Raw genomic sequence first — 22335 nt, 5'->3', positions numbered from 1 at the left:
CGCTTTTTCCTTCTTTTTGTTTGTGGTGAACTCTGTCCCTACCAATTACTTATTAGATAAATTCAGGAGAGAAGAGTATGAAATTCATTTTAGACTTCGTTCTGGGCCACATTATCCTGGCCAGTTTTATGTGGCAATAGAGTTACTATTATGATCCATATTTGTCTTGGTACATAAAAGGACCTAGTAACAGGATAGACATGATGAACATCCCTCTCACATACACACATAAACTGTTAACAGACTAGTTGTCTTCTTTGAGATTTTGTATATGGCAATTTATGCTATCCATTAACTATGATAAAATTCTCCAGGACATAATCTCTGCTAATGAAAGAATTATCTGCCAATATGCCTTGTTAGTATTCTGAACTATAATTAATACATAACCCATTGCCATCGAGTTAACTTTGATTCATAGTGACTCTATAGAACAGAGCAGAACTGCCCCAAGGGGCGGCTAGTGGATTTGAATTGCCAACCTTTTGGTTTGCAGCCGAGCTCTTAACCACTGTGCCATTTCATTCTATTATAATGGATGATGGGATAGTTAATGAGAGAATGTCTTAAATAATTAAAAAAGAACTGCAGGTCTCTTACATGTGCCTGTTAGGCTAGTTACTACTTCTCTAAACTAACTGTAAATAAAACTCGTAGAAAGAAGAATTTATTCTAGACAGTGGAAGATGACTGTGTAACTTAAAAATGTAAACTATACTATAAAAATTGATTCGTTTTGATTAAAGCCAAACTGGTGAATATGTATGAACTTAATGGATTGTTAATACCTATAAATCACTATAAAAATTTAGGTCTTTCTCTCCCATAATCTTCAAACTCCCTACAGAACCTCCAGGAAGTTTTGACACCTTTATTAGTCGTACAAGTAACACGTTAATCTTGCTTGCCATTTTAAATTTTGAATTTTAGCTTTTATCATAAATATTATCCATTCTGTTAATAGGTCCTTTTGTTTTTAATAGCCATAATTTTAGTGTCCATTTGAAAAGGCTTCCCTTCTAATTTAGTAACAAGTATTTAATTAGTAAAATTATTAGTTACCCATGCTTTATTTTATAGGTATGTTTCTAATCAGAAAATTTGATAACATTTTGCTTAAACAAACTTCTTACCTGAATGGCTGAAAATATAACTCATGAGAATAAATAATAATGTACCTAGTTTAAAAAAACATCTAAACACATGGCATACGTTATATGTTAGCTGCAGTTCGTAAGAAGTGTGTGCTTATTTTAAACTGCTTATCCATGTACTATGACTTTAGTTTACACAATATGATTTATGTAATACTGTGTAAATAAAAACACATGTTATAAAGCGATGGGACCTCACTATTTTAGTGAATACTGAAGTTTTCTTTAAGTGTGCCAAACTATATTCCTGTTTGATAGTAGTAAAATAATTCAATGGGAGTTCACTAATATTATTTTCATTCACATAGGGGAGAATGCTTAGAACTCCAAAATCAAACCACAATAGAGATCAACTTGAAAAGTAAAAGAAGGGATCATATAGGAAATAAATGTCTGAATTGAAGTGATAAAGAAATCTAAAACCTACATAAAAGAAAACTGGAGAAGAAATGAATGAATGACAGACATGACAAGATAACACACTAAAATGTTTAAGTTAAATTAGCCAGAAATGTTACCAGACCTGGAAAATAAATACATAGCTGCAAAAGAATTAAGCCAGAATGGAAAAGAAATTGATTGTGGTGATAAATGACAAAGAATAAAAACTTCAGTGATTAATTTACAATGATACTCTCACCACTGACAAAGAAAATTTGCATTTGTGAAATAAGATTGCATGTATAAATTTTCCATGCAAACCAAATATCTTATTAATTGCTTTGCTCATGAAACTTTGGAATTTTACAGTAAAACTATATATTAATATAGTGTTTTATAATTTGAAAAGTGTTTTCTCATCTGTGATTTCCTTTGGCAGTTTAAAAATTCAAAACATTTTCTAACATAGAAGAAAAAATTTAATGAGATCTTTAAACACACAACATTGGTATAAATACTGTATGGGATACACTATAGAATGATGGTCAAAAATGTATGTAAATCTAACCACACATTACATATATATACATATATACACATGTACATGTATATACGCCTATAGTGAGTTAAGATATGCAGTGCACTTAAAACAGTATATGTTCTATATAAGAGTTAGATATTATTATCGTCACCATCATTAACTAATGCATGTACATATATTTTACTCAGGTACTAAGGTAGGGTTTGCTGTCTAAACAAAATACTTATAAAAATTTTCTGTCAATACATAATATTTAAAGATAAAGTACTAAAGAGTAAAATAAACCTATTCAGGTGATTTGAAAATACATTTTAGTGCAAAGAATGGATACATAGAATGGAACTAATTGAAATGGAAAAGTATTTAAAATATTACATGATAAAGCTTTACATGATAAAGCAAAGAAAGAGTCCTTTTCTGCTCTTTTGAAACTCAAAGGCATGGAGGCGGAGAAAAAAAATATAAAGTGATAAGATGAAATGAAGAAGAAGTACAATATGGGTAATGAGGTATTTTAAAGAAATAGGGCATAACAGAATAAATGTTTTAGACTTAAAATGTATACAGTTCAATAAGGAAAAAATTACAATAGCAAATTAGCCCAATTTTTTTTAAATGCAGCTGCACTACTATGAAAGTTTTGCAGTAGTTTTTCATTCAAATATAGTCAATTACTATAAGAAATAATTATAGTTCTTCTCCTATTCTGTTAATAAACAGAGAAAAATAACCATGGCAATAGAATAATTTGAATTGTCAAAATAGGAGGTAATCTAAGCATACGCCAGCATTTTGACAAAAGCGAGTTATAAGTGGAAACCCTGGTGGTGTAGTGGTTAAGAGCTACGGCTGCTAACCAAAACGTCAGCTCTTCAATTCCACCAGGTGCTGCTTGCAAATTCTATGGGGCAGTTCTACTCTGTCCTGTAGGGTCACTGTGAGTCAGAATTGACTTGACTGCAATGGGTTTGATTTTTTTTTGGCGGGGGGGGGTATAAGTATCACATAATATTTTTGGTGAGGGGAAAGTAGGGGGTATACAATTGTCCTGAGGCCTGAAAAAGTTTACCAAAAAAACAGGCAATAGTAATAGCGGTGGCACAATCAAGGTTTGAGTAGAAAATGGAACCACGTGATGGAGTGGTGCTTCAGTGTTTGTTATGTTCTATTATATTCCTTAAAGATGTCCGTCCAACAAAATGTATTCATTCAACAAATATTTATGGAGACTATTTGCCAGGCACTGTGCAGGGTCTATTGAAAAGCAATAGTAAAATTATTAATATTTGTTCTGAAGAGAAATTCTAATTTGTAAGTACATTAGTAGTCTTTCAGGTGATTAAATGTACTTCTCTATATGACTGAGGACCTTGTACCTTGGCAAACCTTATGGTACTCAGACAAACCAGTGGCAAAAACTGTTCAAGTACTGAATAAGACACCTAATTAGAGTGTATTTAATATTGTGCTTTGAAAAAGAAATGCCTTACAATTGTCTTATAATCATCAACTACTCATGAAATATATGCGTAGGGTCACTTAGTGATTATTAGAGTTTCAACAGTTGTAGAAGAAAAAGATAATCTTTAAAGATGTCCGTGTACATTATATTAAAATAAATGAATGACTGATTTCATATTAAACATTCCGTTACAATTCTGCCCATAGACAAATGGCAAACAAAAACAGATGTGAAAAAGAAGGATGAAAACGCCTTTAAAATATAACCACCAAGTAGGCTGTTATGATACATACTTAAGAATGTTTATAATGTGAGAAGATGCCATGGATAGAGGAAAAGCGCACTATATGCAGCTTCTAGAAAACGATCAACGAGCATTTTAGATCATATACCTGCAGCAACCAATTGCTAAGTCACCTGTGACGATCTGATTAATTGCATGCCTACCTTTCCTGATCCCTCCATCAGAAGCACACGTGTAATCACCTGTCGTCAGTAGGAAACATGTTTCCCCTCTTCTGTTTTTGTCTCTGGTACTAGATCGTCTGATGGGGAGCCGTTCTGGGGGTGATAATGGCGGCTCACTTCCTGTACTGTCGTCACCTGATAACACTGGTCACAGCACCATGCCCATGGACAGACAGTGATGAATGAGGAAATGAGACAGTACAAAGAGTTTACACCAAATGCCCGTAGTCCAGTCACTCCATATACAAAACACAATAATCACATCACGATAACAAAAGAGAAAGAATTTTCGTCACTCATCACAAAGATTTACATGGAGCAAAATGAAAATATGTGTAAAGGGAGAGAATTGGGGGGTTTTTTTTTGAGAAATTTTAATTCCATTTTGAATTTTACCTAATAGGAAATTGGCTTTCACAAAACTAAAACAAACTCAAAATAGGTGTGCTAATTAAAACTAATATGAACTCAAGTAAGATATTTAATTTGTGATAAATTAATCTTACTATTTTTGACACGCTCTCTCACTGGTGTGAATAGGAATCTTTAAAAGTGGAGTATATTTAAAAATAAACTCAAGTATTTGTAGTTTTTCACAACACATGCTTGTATTCTTTTCTGAAACTAAAATTTTTCTTTCAAAAAATCTTAGTAAAAATAATCCCAAAACACACAAACTTCATGTAAGGTACTTTTTTTTAAGCTAAAAATATTTTGAGTTTAACAATAGAACAAGATCAACCTTCCTAAATGCCATTGAAATAACTATCTGTTCATTTCTATACGCTAGCCAAAGACTTTTGCAGTATATCATCCTAGATGTTAGCCTGTTATAACAATGATTTTCTGGTCAGAAAGTGTGTCCTCTTTTTTCAGGCCCTTCATAAGCGTTCTGCACAGGTTCCCTGATGATAGCAGCAATACCAACTAACCTCCACCTTTTGTAAAGACATAACAATTTTCAGATATTTATTTAGGAAAACTTTGCAAAATAATCTACTAAGCGAACACGAGGGCTGTGAATAAAATTTTTAAACAGAAGCCTAAGCCAATCTTTTTTTTTTCTCCATTTACCTCATAAAACTTCTGGAAGCTAAGGAGAGACCTCTAAAAAATGTCGCTGTCTTTTTTGTTTGTTTGTTATGTTTAATTGGTGTTATGTCTGATTGTGAGAAATTATTCACTTAGGGTTGTCATAAGTAATTTTCTACAAAAAAAAAAGATTATATATATTTAAGTTTCAGGAACCTTAAATTTTCATGGTAGACTAAAAGCTAATTAGGTTGTCTAATCTATAAAATATTTTTTCTGTACTGGACATAACAGAATCAAGATGACACTATCTCATCTGACTATCGGTTTGGCAAACTAAATGTCAATTTACAGTCAATCGACTCTAGATTATCTATGGTAATAGAAAGGACCAATGATTCTCCTCATCTCAGGTGGTAAATCATCCCAAATTCAGTTCTAGGAGTGAGCAGAGCCCAATGCAGAGTGCATAAAAGAGGAAATCCACAGAGGAACAACGTTTCCATTGATTATCCAAAGCAGGCCATCTGTGCCCTGACTAATGCTGGGTTAATCTACATGTCATAGCATCTTGTCTCACCAAAGGGGTTATACTGAGATGCCCTACCTAATTTAAGAATATGAAAATTTATTCACTTCTCCGGAGTATTACTAGGGAAGAGATTTGTTATTAAAAGAGCTATCTCCCATATCACCTCTTTGGTCTTTCTGCCTTTGCAATGAAAACATCTACTCTTCTTAAACAGCTGCTTCTTGTGAGTTATATTGAGATGCACACCACCATGTGGCAGAGGTAAAACTGAGACAAACACATCAAGCCAAACAATATGGAGATCAACATTTTGAAGACGAAGGGTGGAACATGGCCAATATTATACCATCACATCGTGCAGGGAAATGAAACATTGGCACGAAAGCAACAAACGGGCAAAAGAAAATATTGGCACCATCAGCAAAGGGCATTCCCACTAGAGCAGGAAAACTCTATAGACCAGCTATGCAGGTTTCTGTTTGAAGTTCATTTAGAAATGCTATCATCTAGTCATCTACAAGCCTGACACACACAGAAATGTTTTGTGAAGGAAGGGGCAGGGTTGAGAACTTATGGACATTTGCAGAAAATGAGAATGGCTGCCTCCCACCTAAGATACTGGTCTATAAAGTATTTATTAGCATGCATTTGAAATTGTGCCTTACCTGATCTGTTATGTTCCAGAAGTAGATTGTCTTTGCCTAGACACATGTCACTCTGTGTGCTATTGCAGGCCATATTTAATTCTGTCTTGCAAAAGGTAGGTGAGCTTGCCTGAGGGGCAGCAGGAATGTGCTTCTTTCTTTTTCTTGGAAGTTTCTGCTTCGCCATTGCCAAGGAGTAGTACATTCCAAAATTGTTCACAATCACAGGCACCGGCATAGCTATTGTCAGTACTCCGGCCAGAGCACACAGGGCTCCCACCACCATCCCTGACCACGTTTGGGGGTACATATCCCCATAGCCCAGGGTAGTCATGGTCACTACAGCCCACCAGAACCCAATGGGAATGTTTTTGAACTGTGTGTGCTCACTAGCTGAAGGATCGTTAGGTTGAGCTCCTACTCTCTCAGCATAGTAGATCATAGTAGCAAATATCAAAACTCCTAGAGCCAGGAAGATTATCAGCAGCAAAAATTCATTAGTACTAGCTCGAAGAGTATGTCCAAGCACCCTTAGGCCTACAAAATGGCGGGTGAGTTTGAAGATTCTCAGTATCCTCACAAACCTTACCACCCTGAGGAAGCCAAGCACATCTTTAGCAGCTTTGGAGGAGAGCCCACTGAGTCCCACCTCTAAGTAGAAGGGTAGGATGGCCACAAAGTCAATGATATTCAAGAGATTTTTGATGAATTCAAGTTTATTGGGAGAGAAAACAATACGGACTAAAAATTCAAAAGTAAACCACACGACACATACTCCTTCTACATACGTCAAGGCAGGATCCGTTTCGATTTCATACTGTAGAACAACACTTGTGCCATTGATGACTGGTTCTGTCTTGTTTCTAACAATATTGAAAGCTTCATGTGTCTCCAGGCAAAAGGTTGTGATTGAAACCAGGATGAAGAATAAAGAAGCAAAAGCAATAAACTGTAGAAGAAAAAGAAATAAAAAGAAACAGAGAATGATATGAACCATAATATGTTTTCATCAGAATCTAAAAACATTGATCTCTGAAGATAAAAAAAGAAAGAAAAAAAGCATATTTGGAGATTTCACTTGGGATGTCACTCAAATAAGAGAAGAGTTGTGTGTGCAACATTACTTGTAGGTGTAACATGTTCCAAGTCTGTTTCCAGCTTACAAAGATAAAAAGGTTTGATTTATGTTAGAAAATAACTTCTTTAGTCTTTTGTCCAAAAAAAAATACCTGTGAAGAGAAAATAAAACCACCCAAAACAATGTTTAAGGGAAACAGACTAAAAACAAGAAAGAAAGAAATTTTAGACAATGGCTCCAGATTTTATTGATGACCCAAGAAATCTTCATGTACTAGATGAAGTTTTACACCTATAGATATAAGATGCATTTCACAATGATGGAAATTTCAAACCCACCCAAATAGATTATAAACTGTAAAAGTTTAATATATAACATCTATATTTATAAATAAAATGGTTAGAATGTCATGAGGTATGAACATGAAAACAAAAAAAATCTTTGAGATATATGATTTAAACTACATCAGTTTAAGGTAGAGACTTGTCCAAGAACACAAATCCAAAGAGAAAGAGTAGGCATAAGACTGCAGAGAGAGAAATAGAATTAAGCAATCAGTTGAAAGATAGTTTTCTTCCTCTGGTCAAACATAACTCCAAAATGTTAGAGTAACATATTAGAAAGTTAGTTTTTTAATTCAGTTTTCTGTTTAATTTCTCCAGTCAATAATATATGAATACATACATAATTACTAATACAGAATAATAAGAGCGCTCACTTATATATTGCTCACCAGTATCAAACACTCTTAAAAGCATTTTATATAAATATAATTAACTCATGGTAATACTCATAACAATACTACTGCTGTTGTTGTTAGGTGTCGTTCAGTTAATTTTGACTCATAGTGACCTCGTGTGACAGAGTAGAACTGCTATATAGGGTTTTTCTAGGCTGTAATCATTACAGAGGAACCTTGGTGGTACAATGGTTACGTATTCCGCTCTAACCTAATGGCCAGCGGTTTGAACTCAGGTCTGCAGGAGAATGATGTCAGTCTGCTTCCATAAAGATTACACCCTTGGAAACCCTATGGGGCAGTTCTACTCTGCCCTACAGGGTCACTCTGAGTCAGAATCAACTCAAAGGCAATTGGTTTAGTTTTGTTTTAATGTGTACAGAGAGCAGATCACCAGGTCTTTCTTGCATGAAGCCCCTGAGTGGGTTCAAACTGCCAACCTATTGGTTAGTAGCTGAGTGCTCAACTGCTGTGCCAACGGGGTCCTTACAATATTACTGTTGTTGTTGTTGTGTGCTGTGAAGTTGATTCTGACTCATAACACCGACCCTATATGACAGAGTAGAACTCCTCATAGGATTTCCTAAGCTATAATCTTTACAGGAACAGATCATGGAATGGCTGGTTGTTTCAAATTGCCAACCGTTGAGCTCTTCCAATACTACTACCACCCCCACTTCACACTTAAGGAATACCAGGCAAGAGAGAATAAGTCACTTTTCCAAGGTCGTAGGATGCAAAGTGACCAACCTGAGATACTAACCTGACAAGTTTAGCTCCAGATTCTCATAAATACCAAACTCTCAAATGTGGAATACAAATATGTTGAAAATCATTAACTTAGGCTGAGATCACAAACTTCTTAATATTAAATACATGAAAACTTGAATCTCAGTGGTATGAATGAGTGACACTGTTGGAGTCAGTGCTTGAGGCTTTCAAAGAAGCCAGCAGATCCCTCGTTTTCTCAGATAATGCTCTCAGACATAGCAGGATTACTGAGCTACAAGGGAATGACTGGCCCTTGATGTGTAAACAAATGGATCATTCAGGAGCAAGAAGTTGAAGGTGAAGTGAAGTCCTTATTTGGAAACAATAGGGTATATCCAAAATCCAAAGATGTCCTCTATCTTCTACTTATTAACCATGCCATTGAGAAAATCCAGATTTCGAGATCAGATTAAAATCACCTTCTTTTTTCTCTCATTGAGTTTTAGTGTGCCAAATTTATAAGGTCCCCAGGCAGCATAAATGGTTTGCACTCCACTGTTACCCTACAGGTTGGCAGTTCAAACCCACCCAACAGTACTGAGGAAGAAAAGGCCTGGTGATCTGCTGCCAATAAGATTGTTGTTGTTAGGTACTGTCAAGTCGATTTTAACCCATAGTTATCCTAGAGGACAAAATAGAACTGGCCCATAGGGTTTCCAAGGCTGGAATCTTTATGGAAGCAGATCACCAAGTCTTTTCTCCCATGGAACAGCTGTTGGGTTCAAACTGCTGACTTTTCAGTTAGCAGCCATGTACTTAATCATTGTGCCAACAGGACTCAGTTCTATTAAGATTATAGCCTAGAAAACCCCATGGCCCAGTTCTACTCTGTAACACGTGGGGTCACCATGAGTCAGAAAGGACTCCACGGCAACTAACAACAACATACCAGAGGACTAAACTATCTTAAGACTGTGACTATCTGCCTTAAAGAAGCACTGCAAACTATTTCTATGCGGGGAACCAGATAGCAGATCATCCCTGTAATATCATAAAGCATGTCACTTACATGGCTTTGACTTACTTTCCCACGTACATCATCCAACTGACTTCTGGTTTTGCATTATGAGCTTACCATTAGATTTCCCAGACGTATTGGGAGAGATGAGCATGTTATTTCACTCAGGCTTCCCTTTGTAGAAATACATATACAATTCTCTTTTCAATTAACTAATTATTGTAACACACTAGGAGCCCTGGTGAGGCAGTGGTTAAGAGCTCAACTGTTAACCAAAAGGTTGGCAGTTTGAATCAACCAGCCGCTCCTTGGAAAGCCTATGAGGCAGTTCTACTCTGACCTATAGGGTCACTCTGAGTTGGAATCGACTCAGCAGCAACATGTTTTTTTTTTTGGTTACGTATCACTAAGGAACTACATATAATTATACTTCCTCTTTTAGAGGAAGAATCAATTATTCTTATTCAGAAATTGGCTCTTGATCTCATCAGAATGTTATCTATAGATTTCAATTCCCCATGAAATCTTCTTTGCTGTAAAGCTCTCCCAGTTGTACCTACTGCCCCCTCCCCCCGCCCCCCATCATTCACCCTTCCCACCATTCACACCTAGTCTCCAGCATTTCAGACTGTGCCAAAAGTTGTAGAACACTAATTTTATCTATGAAGTATTTGGAGAGCAGAAGGCAGTTAAAATAAATTGGATATTTTTTTAATGTTGCCAGTAGCCCTTAGTCGGCATTTTTCTGGTTAACCTTGCAATCTCAAACTCTCTTTACCTGCATTCGTTTAGGGATTTGATTGTCACTCCCAACACTGATTGCTCTTTTAAAATCAGTCCCAGCTTACCTGCTCACCTCTATACAACAAAGACAATCTCCTAGTATACTTTGATGTTTGTCAATATAAAACACTGTGACCTTTTCCAATCAGACATTTTCCTGCCATCCATCCATTCATTCATTCAATACATATGTATTTGGTGGCTCTATGCCAGGCCGCTGGACTAGGGTTTTGATTTAGCTGCACCTAACAAACACAATCACTGCCTTTTAAAGGAAATTACAATCTACTTTTTTTTCCTACTAGGGATACAGACATTAAATAAATACCCACACAAAATTACTTAATTACAATTTTCAGGAAGACAACAAAGGAAAAAAAATGGATGTTTTGAAAGGAACAAGTCTGGGACTTAATTTAGACAGGTCAAAGAAATCTCTGACAAAATGTCATTTGGCTGAAATTTGAGGGATGAGTAGACTCTAAGTTGATGGAAAGGGGAGACAGATGTGTACATGTGTGAAAATGGCATGGCGGATGGGGCAGCATCTGACCTAACTTCACAAGGGGGAAGGAGAATCAAGATCAACAACCCAAGGTTGAGTCCTACGAAGCAGAAGTCAGATATTCCTCCTCTCTCCATCAGCTTTGTCAATTCTGACACCAGCCATCCCTCCTACAAACTCTCTACGTCTCTGCTGGGTTTCATAATTCACACAGACCTCACAGACAATACTCATGATTACGGGGTTTATTAGGGAAGTAATAGTTACAATTCTGGCTTAGAAACACCCAGAATACAGTTCTTCCATCCAGACAGCCTCTTCCCAGCCATGCTCGCAGACATACCTCTCTCTAGCCTTCGGCCTCTAACGTACTCTGAGAAGTGTTACAAAGCTCCTTTAGCCCCTACCAATAAGTCCACCTGGAGCCCTGGTGGTGCAGTGGGTAAGAGCTATGGCTGCTAGCCAAAAGGTCAGCAGTTTGAATCCACCAACTGCTTCTTGGAAACTCTATAGGGCAGTTCTACTCTTTTCTGTAGGGTCTCTATGAGTTGGAATTGACTTGACAGCACAGGTTTTTGTTTCGTTTTGTCTTGGTTTGTTTTTTTTAATGAGATCACTGCATGGTTTCCTGCTACCGCACCTCACTATCTTCAAGGTTACAGCTTGCACTCTGTCTCCTGAGTCCAGGAGCTTCTTGATGCAGGGATCTCTGGTCCAAAGGATGCGCTCTCTACTCCTGCCTGGTCATCTTTGGTGGTGGTAGAATTCTCTCCCTTGTGCGTCTCAAATGCCTCATCTCAAACCCAGCACGATGGCAAAACTGATCGATTCCCTTGTTAGGCCACAATTACCCTATCACACAGTCCCGCCCAACCATTTGTGTGGGAGTTAGAAGACCATGCCTAGAAAAGACCACACAAAAGCTTCCATCGCAACATAATATTACACAGTAGAAAGAATCTATCTGCCTCTTTTTCACAAAATTGTGATGTAAAAATCCCCATCTAGGATAGAGACTCTACCTTTTCAAAAGTTAACCTCTTTTTTTAAGGAAGCTTTAATCAACCAAAAAATATTACCTCGGTTATAAAATGAGGCAATAAGGTGACATAAGAGCAGTTTGATTGTCGGCAGTTCTCCTTGGGATTTGCAGACATCTTAAGAAACCAATAAATTTCACTTGTCTAAAATTATTGTACCAGTGCCATTGTTTGAGGTGAAATGAAAATATAACATACATGATAAAGTGTTTTATTTAAATGTAAATCGCGATGCAAATGTTATAAATCATTATTCTCTGCATTTTATACTTTTTAAAAATAATTACTACTTCAAGAAGAATTACTAGAACCTAGTGTTTATGTTCATTAAAAGAATTTATTATCTTGTCAGCAAGAGGCCAACAATGTCTTAAGACAAAACATCTGGTAGCTGGAAATTAAGTAACATGAATCATCTTCTACTTGGAAACACTTAAATTACCCACCCAGATCTAGAAGAGAAATACGGTCTGAAGATTACAGGCGTCAGAACACACCAGGGAGCTTACCCAAATGCCATTCCTTACCCCGCCCCCGCCCCCACTGTCAGTCATCACATAGACGCCTCAGGGCAAGACAATAAAATCTTTCCGAAGTGATTGCCATACATACTAAAATTTGAAAACCACTGTTCTGGTGTGTTTTAAAACACCCTGATGAAACTCAGAAGTTATTAAATGAACTGGAACAGGTTAAATTACAAGCATCTCTAGATTCCTTTTAAAAGAATCTTCCTGAATCTTAAGTAACAATAATTCACAACCTCTAAGCAATGGGGTAGAAGAGGATGTGGAACCAGGGACATCATTGCTGATATCAAATGGATCCTGGCTGAAAGCAGAGAATACCAGAAAGATGTTTACCTGTGTTTTATTGACTATGCTAAGACATTTGACTGTGTGGATCATTACAAGTTACAAACAACCTTGAGAAGAACGGGAATTCCAAAACACTTAATTGTGCTCATGAGGTATCTGTACAGGGATCAAGAGGTAGTTGTTCGGAAGGAACAAGGGGATACCTCATGGTTTAAAGTCAGGAAAGGTGTGCATCAGGGTTGTGCCCTTTCACCTTACCTACTGAAACTGTATGCTCAGCAAATAATCTGAGAAGCCGGACTATATGAAGAAGAATGTGGCATCAGGATTGGAGGAGGACTCATTAACAACCTGCATTATGCAGATGACACAACTTTGCTTGCTGAAAGTGAAGAGGACTTGAAGCACTTACTGATGAAGATCAAAGACCACAGCCTTCAGTATGGATTACACTCAACAAGAAAACAAAAATCCTCACAACTGGACCAATAAGCAACATCATAATAAATGGAGAAAAGATTGAAGTTGTCAAAGATTTTATTTGGATCCACAAACAGCACCCATGGAAGCAACAGTCAAGAGATCAAAAGATGCACTGCACTGGGCAAATCTGCTGCCAGAGATCTCTTTAAGGTGTTAAAAAGCACAGATGTCACCTTGAGGACTAAGGTGCGCCTGACCCAAGCCATGGTGTTTTCAATTGACTCATATGCATGTGAAAGCTGGACAAAGAATATGGAAGACTGAAGAAGAATTGACACCTCTGAACTGCAGTGTTGGTGAAGAATATTGAATATACCATGGACTGCCAAAAGAATGAACAAATCTGTCTTGGAAGAAGTACAGCCAGAATGCTCCTTGGAAGCAAGGATGGCAAGACTGCATCTTACGTACTTTGGACATGTTGTCAAGAGGGATCAGTCCCTGGAGAAGGACATCATGCTTGGTAGAGTGTCAGTGAAGAGGAGGAAGAACCTCAATGAGATGGATTGACACAGTGGCTGCAACAATGGGCTCAAGCATAGCAACAATTGTGAGGATCGTGCGGGACCAGGCAGTGTTTCGTTCTGTTGTGCATGGTATGCTATGAGTCAGAACAACTTGACGGCACCTAATAACAACAACAACAATAAGCAATGGGGAATCTGTATCCTTGTGTGTATGTGTGTGTGTGTGCATAGTTTGACATAATTCTGACTCCTACACAAACACCAATGAGTAAACCAAGCAACTGAACAGACTCTAAATACAATCTCTTCATCTGCAATTCTAAGGTACAAAACTTTGGAAACAAAACATGTTTGTTTTTGCATGTTTTTTTTTTTTAATTTATCAATATTTTATTACCATTATTTAAAGAACCACATGTCTTATTTAATTTTTATTCCTCGTGATTCTTATTGCTCAGTATATCTTTATCTTCTAAGTAATTTATAAATCTACTAAAGTATGATATCATTATGTTAGGAAGATTAAAAAAAAAGCATTAAAAATGAAACAAAAATAATGCCAAACTTTGGCATCCCAGTGAAGGGCAACATTCATATCAGAATTACATGATTAGTTTGTTTAAAAAAAAATCTGGATTGGCAATTTTTAGTAGTAAAAGCTAAGGACATGATCTAGAACAAAAAGGTTCTAAACAGAGAACCAAATTTTGCTTCACAGTAACATGATGGAAATCCTTGTGGTGTAGTGGTTAAGTGCTACAGCTGCTAACCAAAGGGATGGCAGTTCGAATCCACCAGGCACTCCTTGGAAACTCTAGGGGGCAGTTCTACTTTGTCCTATAGGGTTGCCACGAGTCGGAATAGACTCGATGGCACTCGGTTAGTAATTTGAAAGTTGGCCTCTGTCAGTCTGAGACGGGGAAAGTTGAAAAAGTTGAGTTCAGGAGAGAGGAAATTGGAAAGGGTCTCTAAAAAGAAGGAGGGAGCAAAGACTCAGAATGTGAAGTCAAGCAAGTGAGAAATTCTTTCCACTACACGGCAGCAGAATAATAATGGAGAATATTCACTTTTAAGGTGGTTCTTTCTCTATTGTGCTGTCAACAAAAGTCTGCTACACAAAACAGTTTGGTGTTAGTGGTGATTTGAGTCATGAAGATATCGGACAAAGAGAGGTCGAGAAAAAGGAGCAGTCAACCGTGAGAAGTAAGAAACACATGAAGTTAGGAAACACATGAGAATAAGAGTAAAAGGTAATCAGGAGGAATTCAGTCCTGATGAAAATCCTTAGTGACACTGAGAAAGCACAGAGCTTTCCATGGAATGAGGAAAAGAAACTTAGTTTATTATGAACTGAGTTTATGTGGGTATCAGATTAAAGGGTGATCTTGGAAGGCTTGAGAACCTGGTATTATGCAGAGGCAAACACTTAGATTGCATTAGAAAGGACTGCATACAGTTTATTTGAATGTAATCCTAAGAGCCTTGGATATAGAAAGTATCTTCTTTTGTTTCTGATTCACTGAGCTGAGCTTCAATGGGTGATTATGAGGTTAGACTGAATAATATTAAGGAAAAGAAATTAAAAAGGAAAGAAATGGGGGGGAAAGATGATTTTTATCTTTCTCCCTCACTGAACTGGAAGTTCTTTAAAGACTACAATGATGTCATATTCATCTTTGTGTCTTCTGCTCTTGGTACAGTAGTTAGTATTTAGTAGGCTAGATGGAAGAGAAGGATGGAAGAACTAATGAAAGAAAGAATGAATAAATGAACAAAAGAATAAGATAGACCACATTGCAGTGGGAATAAGAAATGTGAAAAGAAAGGAAATAATAAAACCAGGGACAGATTACCCAGTAAACAAGGGAAGTACATGTTTAGGGCATCAACAAAACAGTGCACCAGTTGTCCAAAGCAAAGATCCATAGATGCCATGCACACAAGGCACAGTGAAAGTGAGCACCACAGTGGAAGGGAACTGGCAGGGCACTAAATGAAATTGACACAAGTTCCAGTGCGTGAGCATGTGCCAGTAAGAAACAAAGTTCACGCAAATTCACAAAGCTATGAGGGTCCTACCACTTCATCACCTTCGTTAACATCTGTCTCCTAAGGTCCTCTCCTATGTAACTGAAACTCCTTATCTCGGTGGGTCTCTTGGGCATATACTATTTCTTTCTAATAAAAAAAAAGTGGGAGTGGGCTGTCAAGCCTATCTCTTGCTACATCTACCCAGTATGCAACTGTATCCAAGATGAGCAGTTACTGGTCAAGAATGGATTATATTGGTAGATAACAGACCTCTGATCCATTTTGAGAGAACCATCTCGTACACCCACATCTGCTGATCCAGCAAGTTCAGCCAGGAGGGCCAGCGATGCTCTTTACAAAGATACAAACACAAAATTACGCTGTTGCATACGTCCTGGTAAACAATCAATGGGAACTCCAGTCTCAGATGGCACACAAAAGTGAGGGAACTTGAATAAACTGACCACTGCAATGAATTCAACCAAGTTATTTTTAACTGTACAGCATTTACGTACAGAGTTATATCCTAAGTTTTAACAATACTCATAACTTAAACTTTAAAATAGCATACATTTAATACTAACATGCTCCAAAAATATTGAGTGCCAGAGATCAATTTCTTGTAACCACACACTACACCATCACTGGCACACTTGAATCTTGCATGAAATGAAGGGCAAGACTTATGAAGTTCTTTTCAATCCACATTCTTTCTTAAGCAATGTGGCTATACCTGATGAAGAATGCACGAAAACATCCAAGAAATTAGTGCAGAGTTATCCCAATGACTTAAATACAAATCTTTATAGAGAAGTGTGACAATTTCCTTCTTACCTGAGAACTAAGTTTACAGATTCAGGAAAGACAAATTTTACTCATGGAGGCATGTATGATTCCATAATAGAAGATAAAATACAATGTGTATTTCCTAAAGTACGCTTTACACATATTCCTAACTTCAATGACCACAAACTATACAACGAATGCTGCATTTTCGTCTCTAAGGAGACACAAAAACCCTCAGTGTACAATAATGATTCAAGAAAGACTTGATTCATTATCTTTATTATGTATGAAAGTAGATATTGTTCAACAATTTAACCATGACAAAATTTTTGAGGAATTTGTAAGAGCAAAGAATAGAAAGGTTTTGATTGTAACATGTTAGAGATGAAAGATCTAAAGATAAAATAATTTGTTGTAATATGTTTTTCATCATTAAACTTTATTACATCTTTTCATTTGTTCATTTATAAATTATAGCATTTATTATGAAACAAGCATTAACAATGAAGTATGAGCTGTTTAAAGCAAAATTGGTAAGAGTCAATTTTTCATTGTGGGAGATCAACAGGATTTTACACTGATCAAACAACTAAGTTCACTGACTCATTTTCTTTGTTGTAGAATATGTGGAATATCCTTTTTGTAGAAAATGTGGTATATGGTAAAAATCTTAGTACTCTGCATCCACTAAAAATTTTATAATACTGTTCACCTCATTCCACTAAAATGGCATATGCCACTTTTGTGTTCAATCGCTAATATCATAAAACATAGCTGTATTTAAAAAGAAGTTACATGATGGATAGCTAAGACACACACACACACACACACACATATGCATGTATATAACTCACATATCCCGTTGGAATGTGTGAGTAACAGAGGAAGGGGCATCACAGATTATCAGTCTTTATGGCCCTCACATGTCTTAAAACAATAAAGTATGAACATTGAAGCAAAAAAGCCAAATTTGCAGCAGAAACACGTTGAGTTGGTTCAGTGCTCCAAATGTTCCCAAAAGTAGTTTACATTCAGTCTGATGATGAGGCTTGTGCCTTAGCAGAGAGCTGGGGAAGAGAATCACATTGCCATCTCTCTTCCTTTTCCCCTGTGGTAAGACCACAATCACCTACTGGCATTTAATGAAAATAAAATTAGTCACATGAAATAATTAAAATGTTAGAAACCTTTCCAGACATGGTGTGTCATGTTGCCCATGTTCACAGAACTGATGTATCATTCCAGGCAGTTTCAGAACAGAAATACCTTGCTAAAATATTGGTTTGAGGATCTAAGGAATAAGCACCTTTCCTCCATAATGAAGAGCCCAATATATACTTACAGAGAATGATCTCCAGTGAAATCATATTAAATGAAAAAAAAAAAAAAAAAGGCAGTGGCACGACAACATTCAGAGTCTAATCCAATTTCTTTATGTATAAGGAATGCACGCAAATTAATAGAAACATTATATTCTCAGCAGTGGTTATGTCTGGGTGTAAGAGTGGCATTGAGTGGGATATTGTTAAGAAAAAGGGCTAACATTTTCCAAATATCTGAAAAGTTTAATTTTTTTTACAAAAATTCTAACCACATATTATTATGTTTAATTTTAAAACAAAATTAAAAGATAATAATGATCAGAAAATGCTCAAAAGCTGGATCTTTATTATGAATAACCATTAATATTTTTAGTTCATAGAAATTATACTTTGGCAGTTTGTCATTTTTCTTTTCTGAAGCCCCTTAAACATAGCAGACACTCTTAATTATTATATGTATTCAAGTCCCACACACTAGCTTTGCCATAATTACCCAGTGTGTGGTGGTGTTCATAGAACTGGGATCTCTAGAGAGAGAAAACGTCCCTTTCATTAGTAAATCCATTCTCAAGGGCCAGCCAAGCAGTAACAACTAAAGCCCAGTGTCTGCTGGTTCCATGCTGAGTTGGGAATTACTTTAACTTCTTTTGAAGCTGGTAAAATCTATTTTTCCTCATCTAAGTTTTACTATGTAAAAGCAGATCCACAAACTTTGTTGCATTCTTATTGCATTTGAGTTAGATTGAAGAAAGCTGCTCTTTTTTCTTTGGGGCGAGCATATAACCCAGTAAACACCCAGGGTACTACTGCTAAATTCAGAAATCGGTGAAGAAGGTGAAGATAGAACTACAGATAATTATACGTAACTGTGTGTGTATGTATAACACATTATGTTGTTTCATATCAATGTATACATATAAAATTTATTTACATAGATATGTATCATATATGTATGTATAGATTATAGGTATTCACATATTATACATAGGTATGAAATAGATATAAAATAACTTTCAGATTCCTCAAATTCCAAAAACATACCCAAATACCACTTTGGCCATTAAGATTTATGCTGTTGTTGTTAGGTCCCATCTAGGTGGTTCCGACTCATAGTGACCCTGTGTACAACAGAACAAAACACAGCCTGGTCCTGCACCTTTCTCACAGTCATTGTTATCCTTGAGCCCATTCTTGAAGCTACCATGTCAATCCATCTCATTGAGGACCTTCCTCTTTTTCCCTTACCCTCTTCTTTATCAAGGGTTATGTCCTTTTCCAGGGACTGGTCCCTCCTAATAATATGCCCAAAGTATGTCAGACAAAGTCTCATCACCCTTGCTTCTAAGGAACATTGTGGTTGTATTTCCTCCAAGACAGATTTGTTCATTCTTTTGGCAGTTCATGGTATATTCAATATTCTTCCCTAACACAACAATTCAAAGGCATCAATTCTTCTTTAGTCTTCCTTATTCATTGCCCAGCTTTTGCATGGATATGAGGTGATTGAAGACACCATGATTTGGATCAGGTACACCATAGTTCTTAAAGTGACATCTTTCCTTTTTAATACTTTAAAGAGGTCCTTGCAGCACATTTGCCCACTGAAATGCATTGTTTGATTTCTGGACTGCTGCTTCCATGGGCATTGATTGTGGATCCAAGTAAAATGAAATCTTTGACATCTTCAATATTTTCTCCATTTATCATGATGATGTTTACTGGCCCAGTTGTGAGGATTTTTTTTTCTTTATATTGAGGTGTAATCCATACTTAAGGCTGTAGTCTTTGATCTTCATCAGTAAGTGCTTCAAATCCTCTTCACTTTCAGCTAGAAAGGTTGTGTCATCTGCATATTGCAGGTTGTTAATGAATCTTCCTCCAATCCTTCTTCATATAGTCCAGCTTCTTAGATTTTTTGCTCAGCATGCAGATAGAATAATTATGGTGAAAGGGTACAATCCTGACACACACCTTTTTTTATTTTAAACCACTCAGTTGTCCCTTTTTTTGTTCAATCAACTGCCTCGTGGTCTGTGTACAGGTTCCTCATGAGCACAATTAAGTATTCTGGAATTCCCATTCTTCACAATGTTATCTATAATTTGTTAAGATTCACATAGTCAAATGCCTTTGCAATAGTCAATAAAAAGCAGTCAATCTGGTATTCTGTGCTTTCAGCCAAGATCATCTGACATCAGCAATATTTCTTGCTCCATCTCCTCTTCTGAATCTAGCTTGAATTTCTGGCAGTTCCCTGTCGACGTACTGCTACAACCATTTTTGAAAGATCTTCAGCAAAATTTTACTTGTGTGTGATAGTAACGATATTGCTTGATAATTTCCACATTCTGTTGGATCATCTTTCTTTGGAATGTGTACAAATATGGATCTCTTCCAGTCGGTTGGCCAGGTAGCTGTCTTCCAAATTTCTTGGCATAGATGAGTGAGTGCTTTCAGTGCTGCATCTGTTTGCTGAAACATCTCAATTAGTGTTCCATCAATTCCTGGAGTTCTGTTTTTTGGCAATGCTTTAAGTGCAGCTTGGACTTCTTCCTTTAGTGCCATTGGATCTTGATCATATGCTACCTCCTGAAATGGTTGAATGTAGACCAATTCTTTTTGGTACAGTGATTCTGGATATTTCTTTACCTTTTTTTGATGCTTCTTGTATCGTCTCATATTTTTTCCCATAGAATTCTTTACTCTTGCAACTCGAGGCCTGAATTTTTTCTTTAGTTGTTTCAGCTTGAGAAATGTCAAGTGTGTTCTTTCCTTTTAGTTTTCTAACTCCAGGTCTTTGCACATTTCATTATAATACTTTACTTTGTCTTCTTGAGTCCATCCTTTCAAATCTTCTGTTCAGCTCTTTTACTTCATCATTTCTTCCTTTCACTTTAGCTACTCTATGTTCAGGAGCAAGTTTCAGAGTCTCTTCTAACATCCATTTTGTTTTTTTCTTTCTTTTCTATCATTTTAATGACCTCTTGCTTTCTTCATGTATGATGTCCTTTATGTCCTCCCACAACTTGTCAGGTATTGTCATTAGTGTTCAATGAGTCAAATCCATTCTCGAGATGGTCTCTAAATTCAGATGGGATATACTCAAGGTTGTCCTTTGGCTCTTGTGGATTTGTTCTAAGTTTCTTCAGCTTAGTCCGTAGTAAATATCTGCTATCAAGTTTTTTGACATCCTTATCCAATATAAATACACAACAGTTCCTCTAAACTTTTTTTCCCTTGGCCAAAAACTGATTTCACTGAAATTTAAATTGTTTGTTTAGAGTTGAGGCCTACTCAATCACTAAGTGTAATTTTGGGGAATACACACAAGGAGGTCTATATATTAGTTTTATGACAATGAATAAATAACAGTGTTGAAAGTTAATTAGTATTAAAAATCATCTGCTATGAATACAGTTTACTTCTCTAAATCTCACAATGAAATTTAAAGTGTTTGTATAATTAATATATTTTATAAAAGAAAATTGTTATAATTGTTTTATTAGGCTGAAGAAAAATTCTGTGCTTTTAAGTCATAAGGATAAAAGATTATATATAGTAATTTCTCAACATAAACATGAGTTGTAATTCCAAAATTTGAACTATTGAAAACTTCTCAAATAATCTTCATCCTTAAAATATATTAATTAATAAATATATTTTCAATTAATTTCCTTAAATGATTTAATTTGTCTTGAGATGGTTTTATCTCTACCACCGCCATCTAGGGTTGTTTAAACCAAAAAGCCAAACCAGCTGCTGTCAAACTGATTCTGACTCACAGCAATCCCATGTGTTGCATAGGAAAACCGCTCCATAGGATTTTCAAGGTTTGCTCTTTGGGAAGCAGATTGCCAAGCTTTTCTTTCATGGTACCTCTGGGTGTGTTCAAGCCACCAATCTTTGGGTTAATATGGGTGTTTAACCATTTTCAATACCCAGGGATTTCAGGGTTATTTAGAAGATCACATTGTTAACTTCCACCTACCAGGAGTCTCACTGTCTCCTGAGGCCAGCAATTACTTTCCAAAATGAATTATCCAAGTATCTCTAATTTTACTCAGTAGAAGATGAGAGAAGTGAAGGGAGGGTGAAGGCAAAGGCAGGTAACTAGCTTAGGAACACCTGTCAAAGTGATTCACAGGCTCTGAGAAATCTGCTAGTGCCACAGCTCTCTCAACATTATGGATAAAACACGCCCTACATGGTGCCATGTATTCCTGCTTACCTGCAGTGCACCTTTCCTAGTCCAGGTTTCTATAGGTATTCTAAACTTTGCTATCAAATACTATTCTTCTCTTCTTCCTTGTCCACTTGCTTAGTCTAAAAACATGACACTA

General features: G+C 36.5%; 1 protein-coding gene across 9 annotated transcripts in view; it reads right to left on the bottom strand.

Moving 5' to 3' along the window:
* The window catches only part of KCNC2 (potassium voltage-gated channel subfamily C member 2), a 247864-nt gene that overhangs the window by 3704 nt on the left and 221825 nt on the right, over positions 1-22335 (bottom strand). For 3 of the 9 annotated variants that reach the window (XM_064283810.1, XM_064283813.1, XM_064283809.1), the window contains exons 2-3: positions 6236-7163; positions 3986-4150 (exon numbers count right to left, since the gene is read on the bottom strand). In XM_064283810.1, the coding sequence (XP_064139880.1) occupies positions 3986-4150; positions 6236-7163 (1093 nt within the window). Of the gene's footprint in view, positions 1-3939; positions 4151-5733; positions 5838-6235; positions 7164-22335 lie in introns of those variants that run through there. The other 6 variants (XM_064283817.1, XM_064283816.1, XM_064283815.1 and 3 more) reach the window with 4 other exon arrangements.

Source organism: Loxodonta africana, chromosome 4 (genome assembly GCF_030014295.1).
Source record: "Loxodonta africana isolate mLoxAfr1 chromosome 4, mLoxAfr1.hap2, whole genome shotgun sequence".
NCBI classification, from domain to species: domain Eukaryota; kingdom Metazoa; phylum Chordata; class Mammalia; order Proboscidea; family Elephantidae; genus Loxodonta; species Loxodonta africana.
The sequence above is the reverse complement of the archived record's forward strand: the minus strand, read 5'-3'. Positions and strand labels throughout refer to the sequence as shown.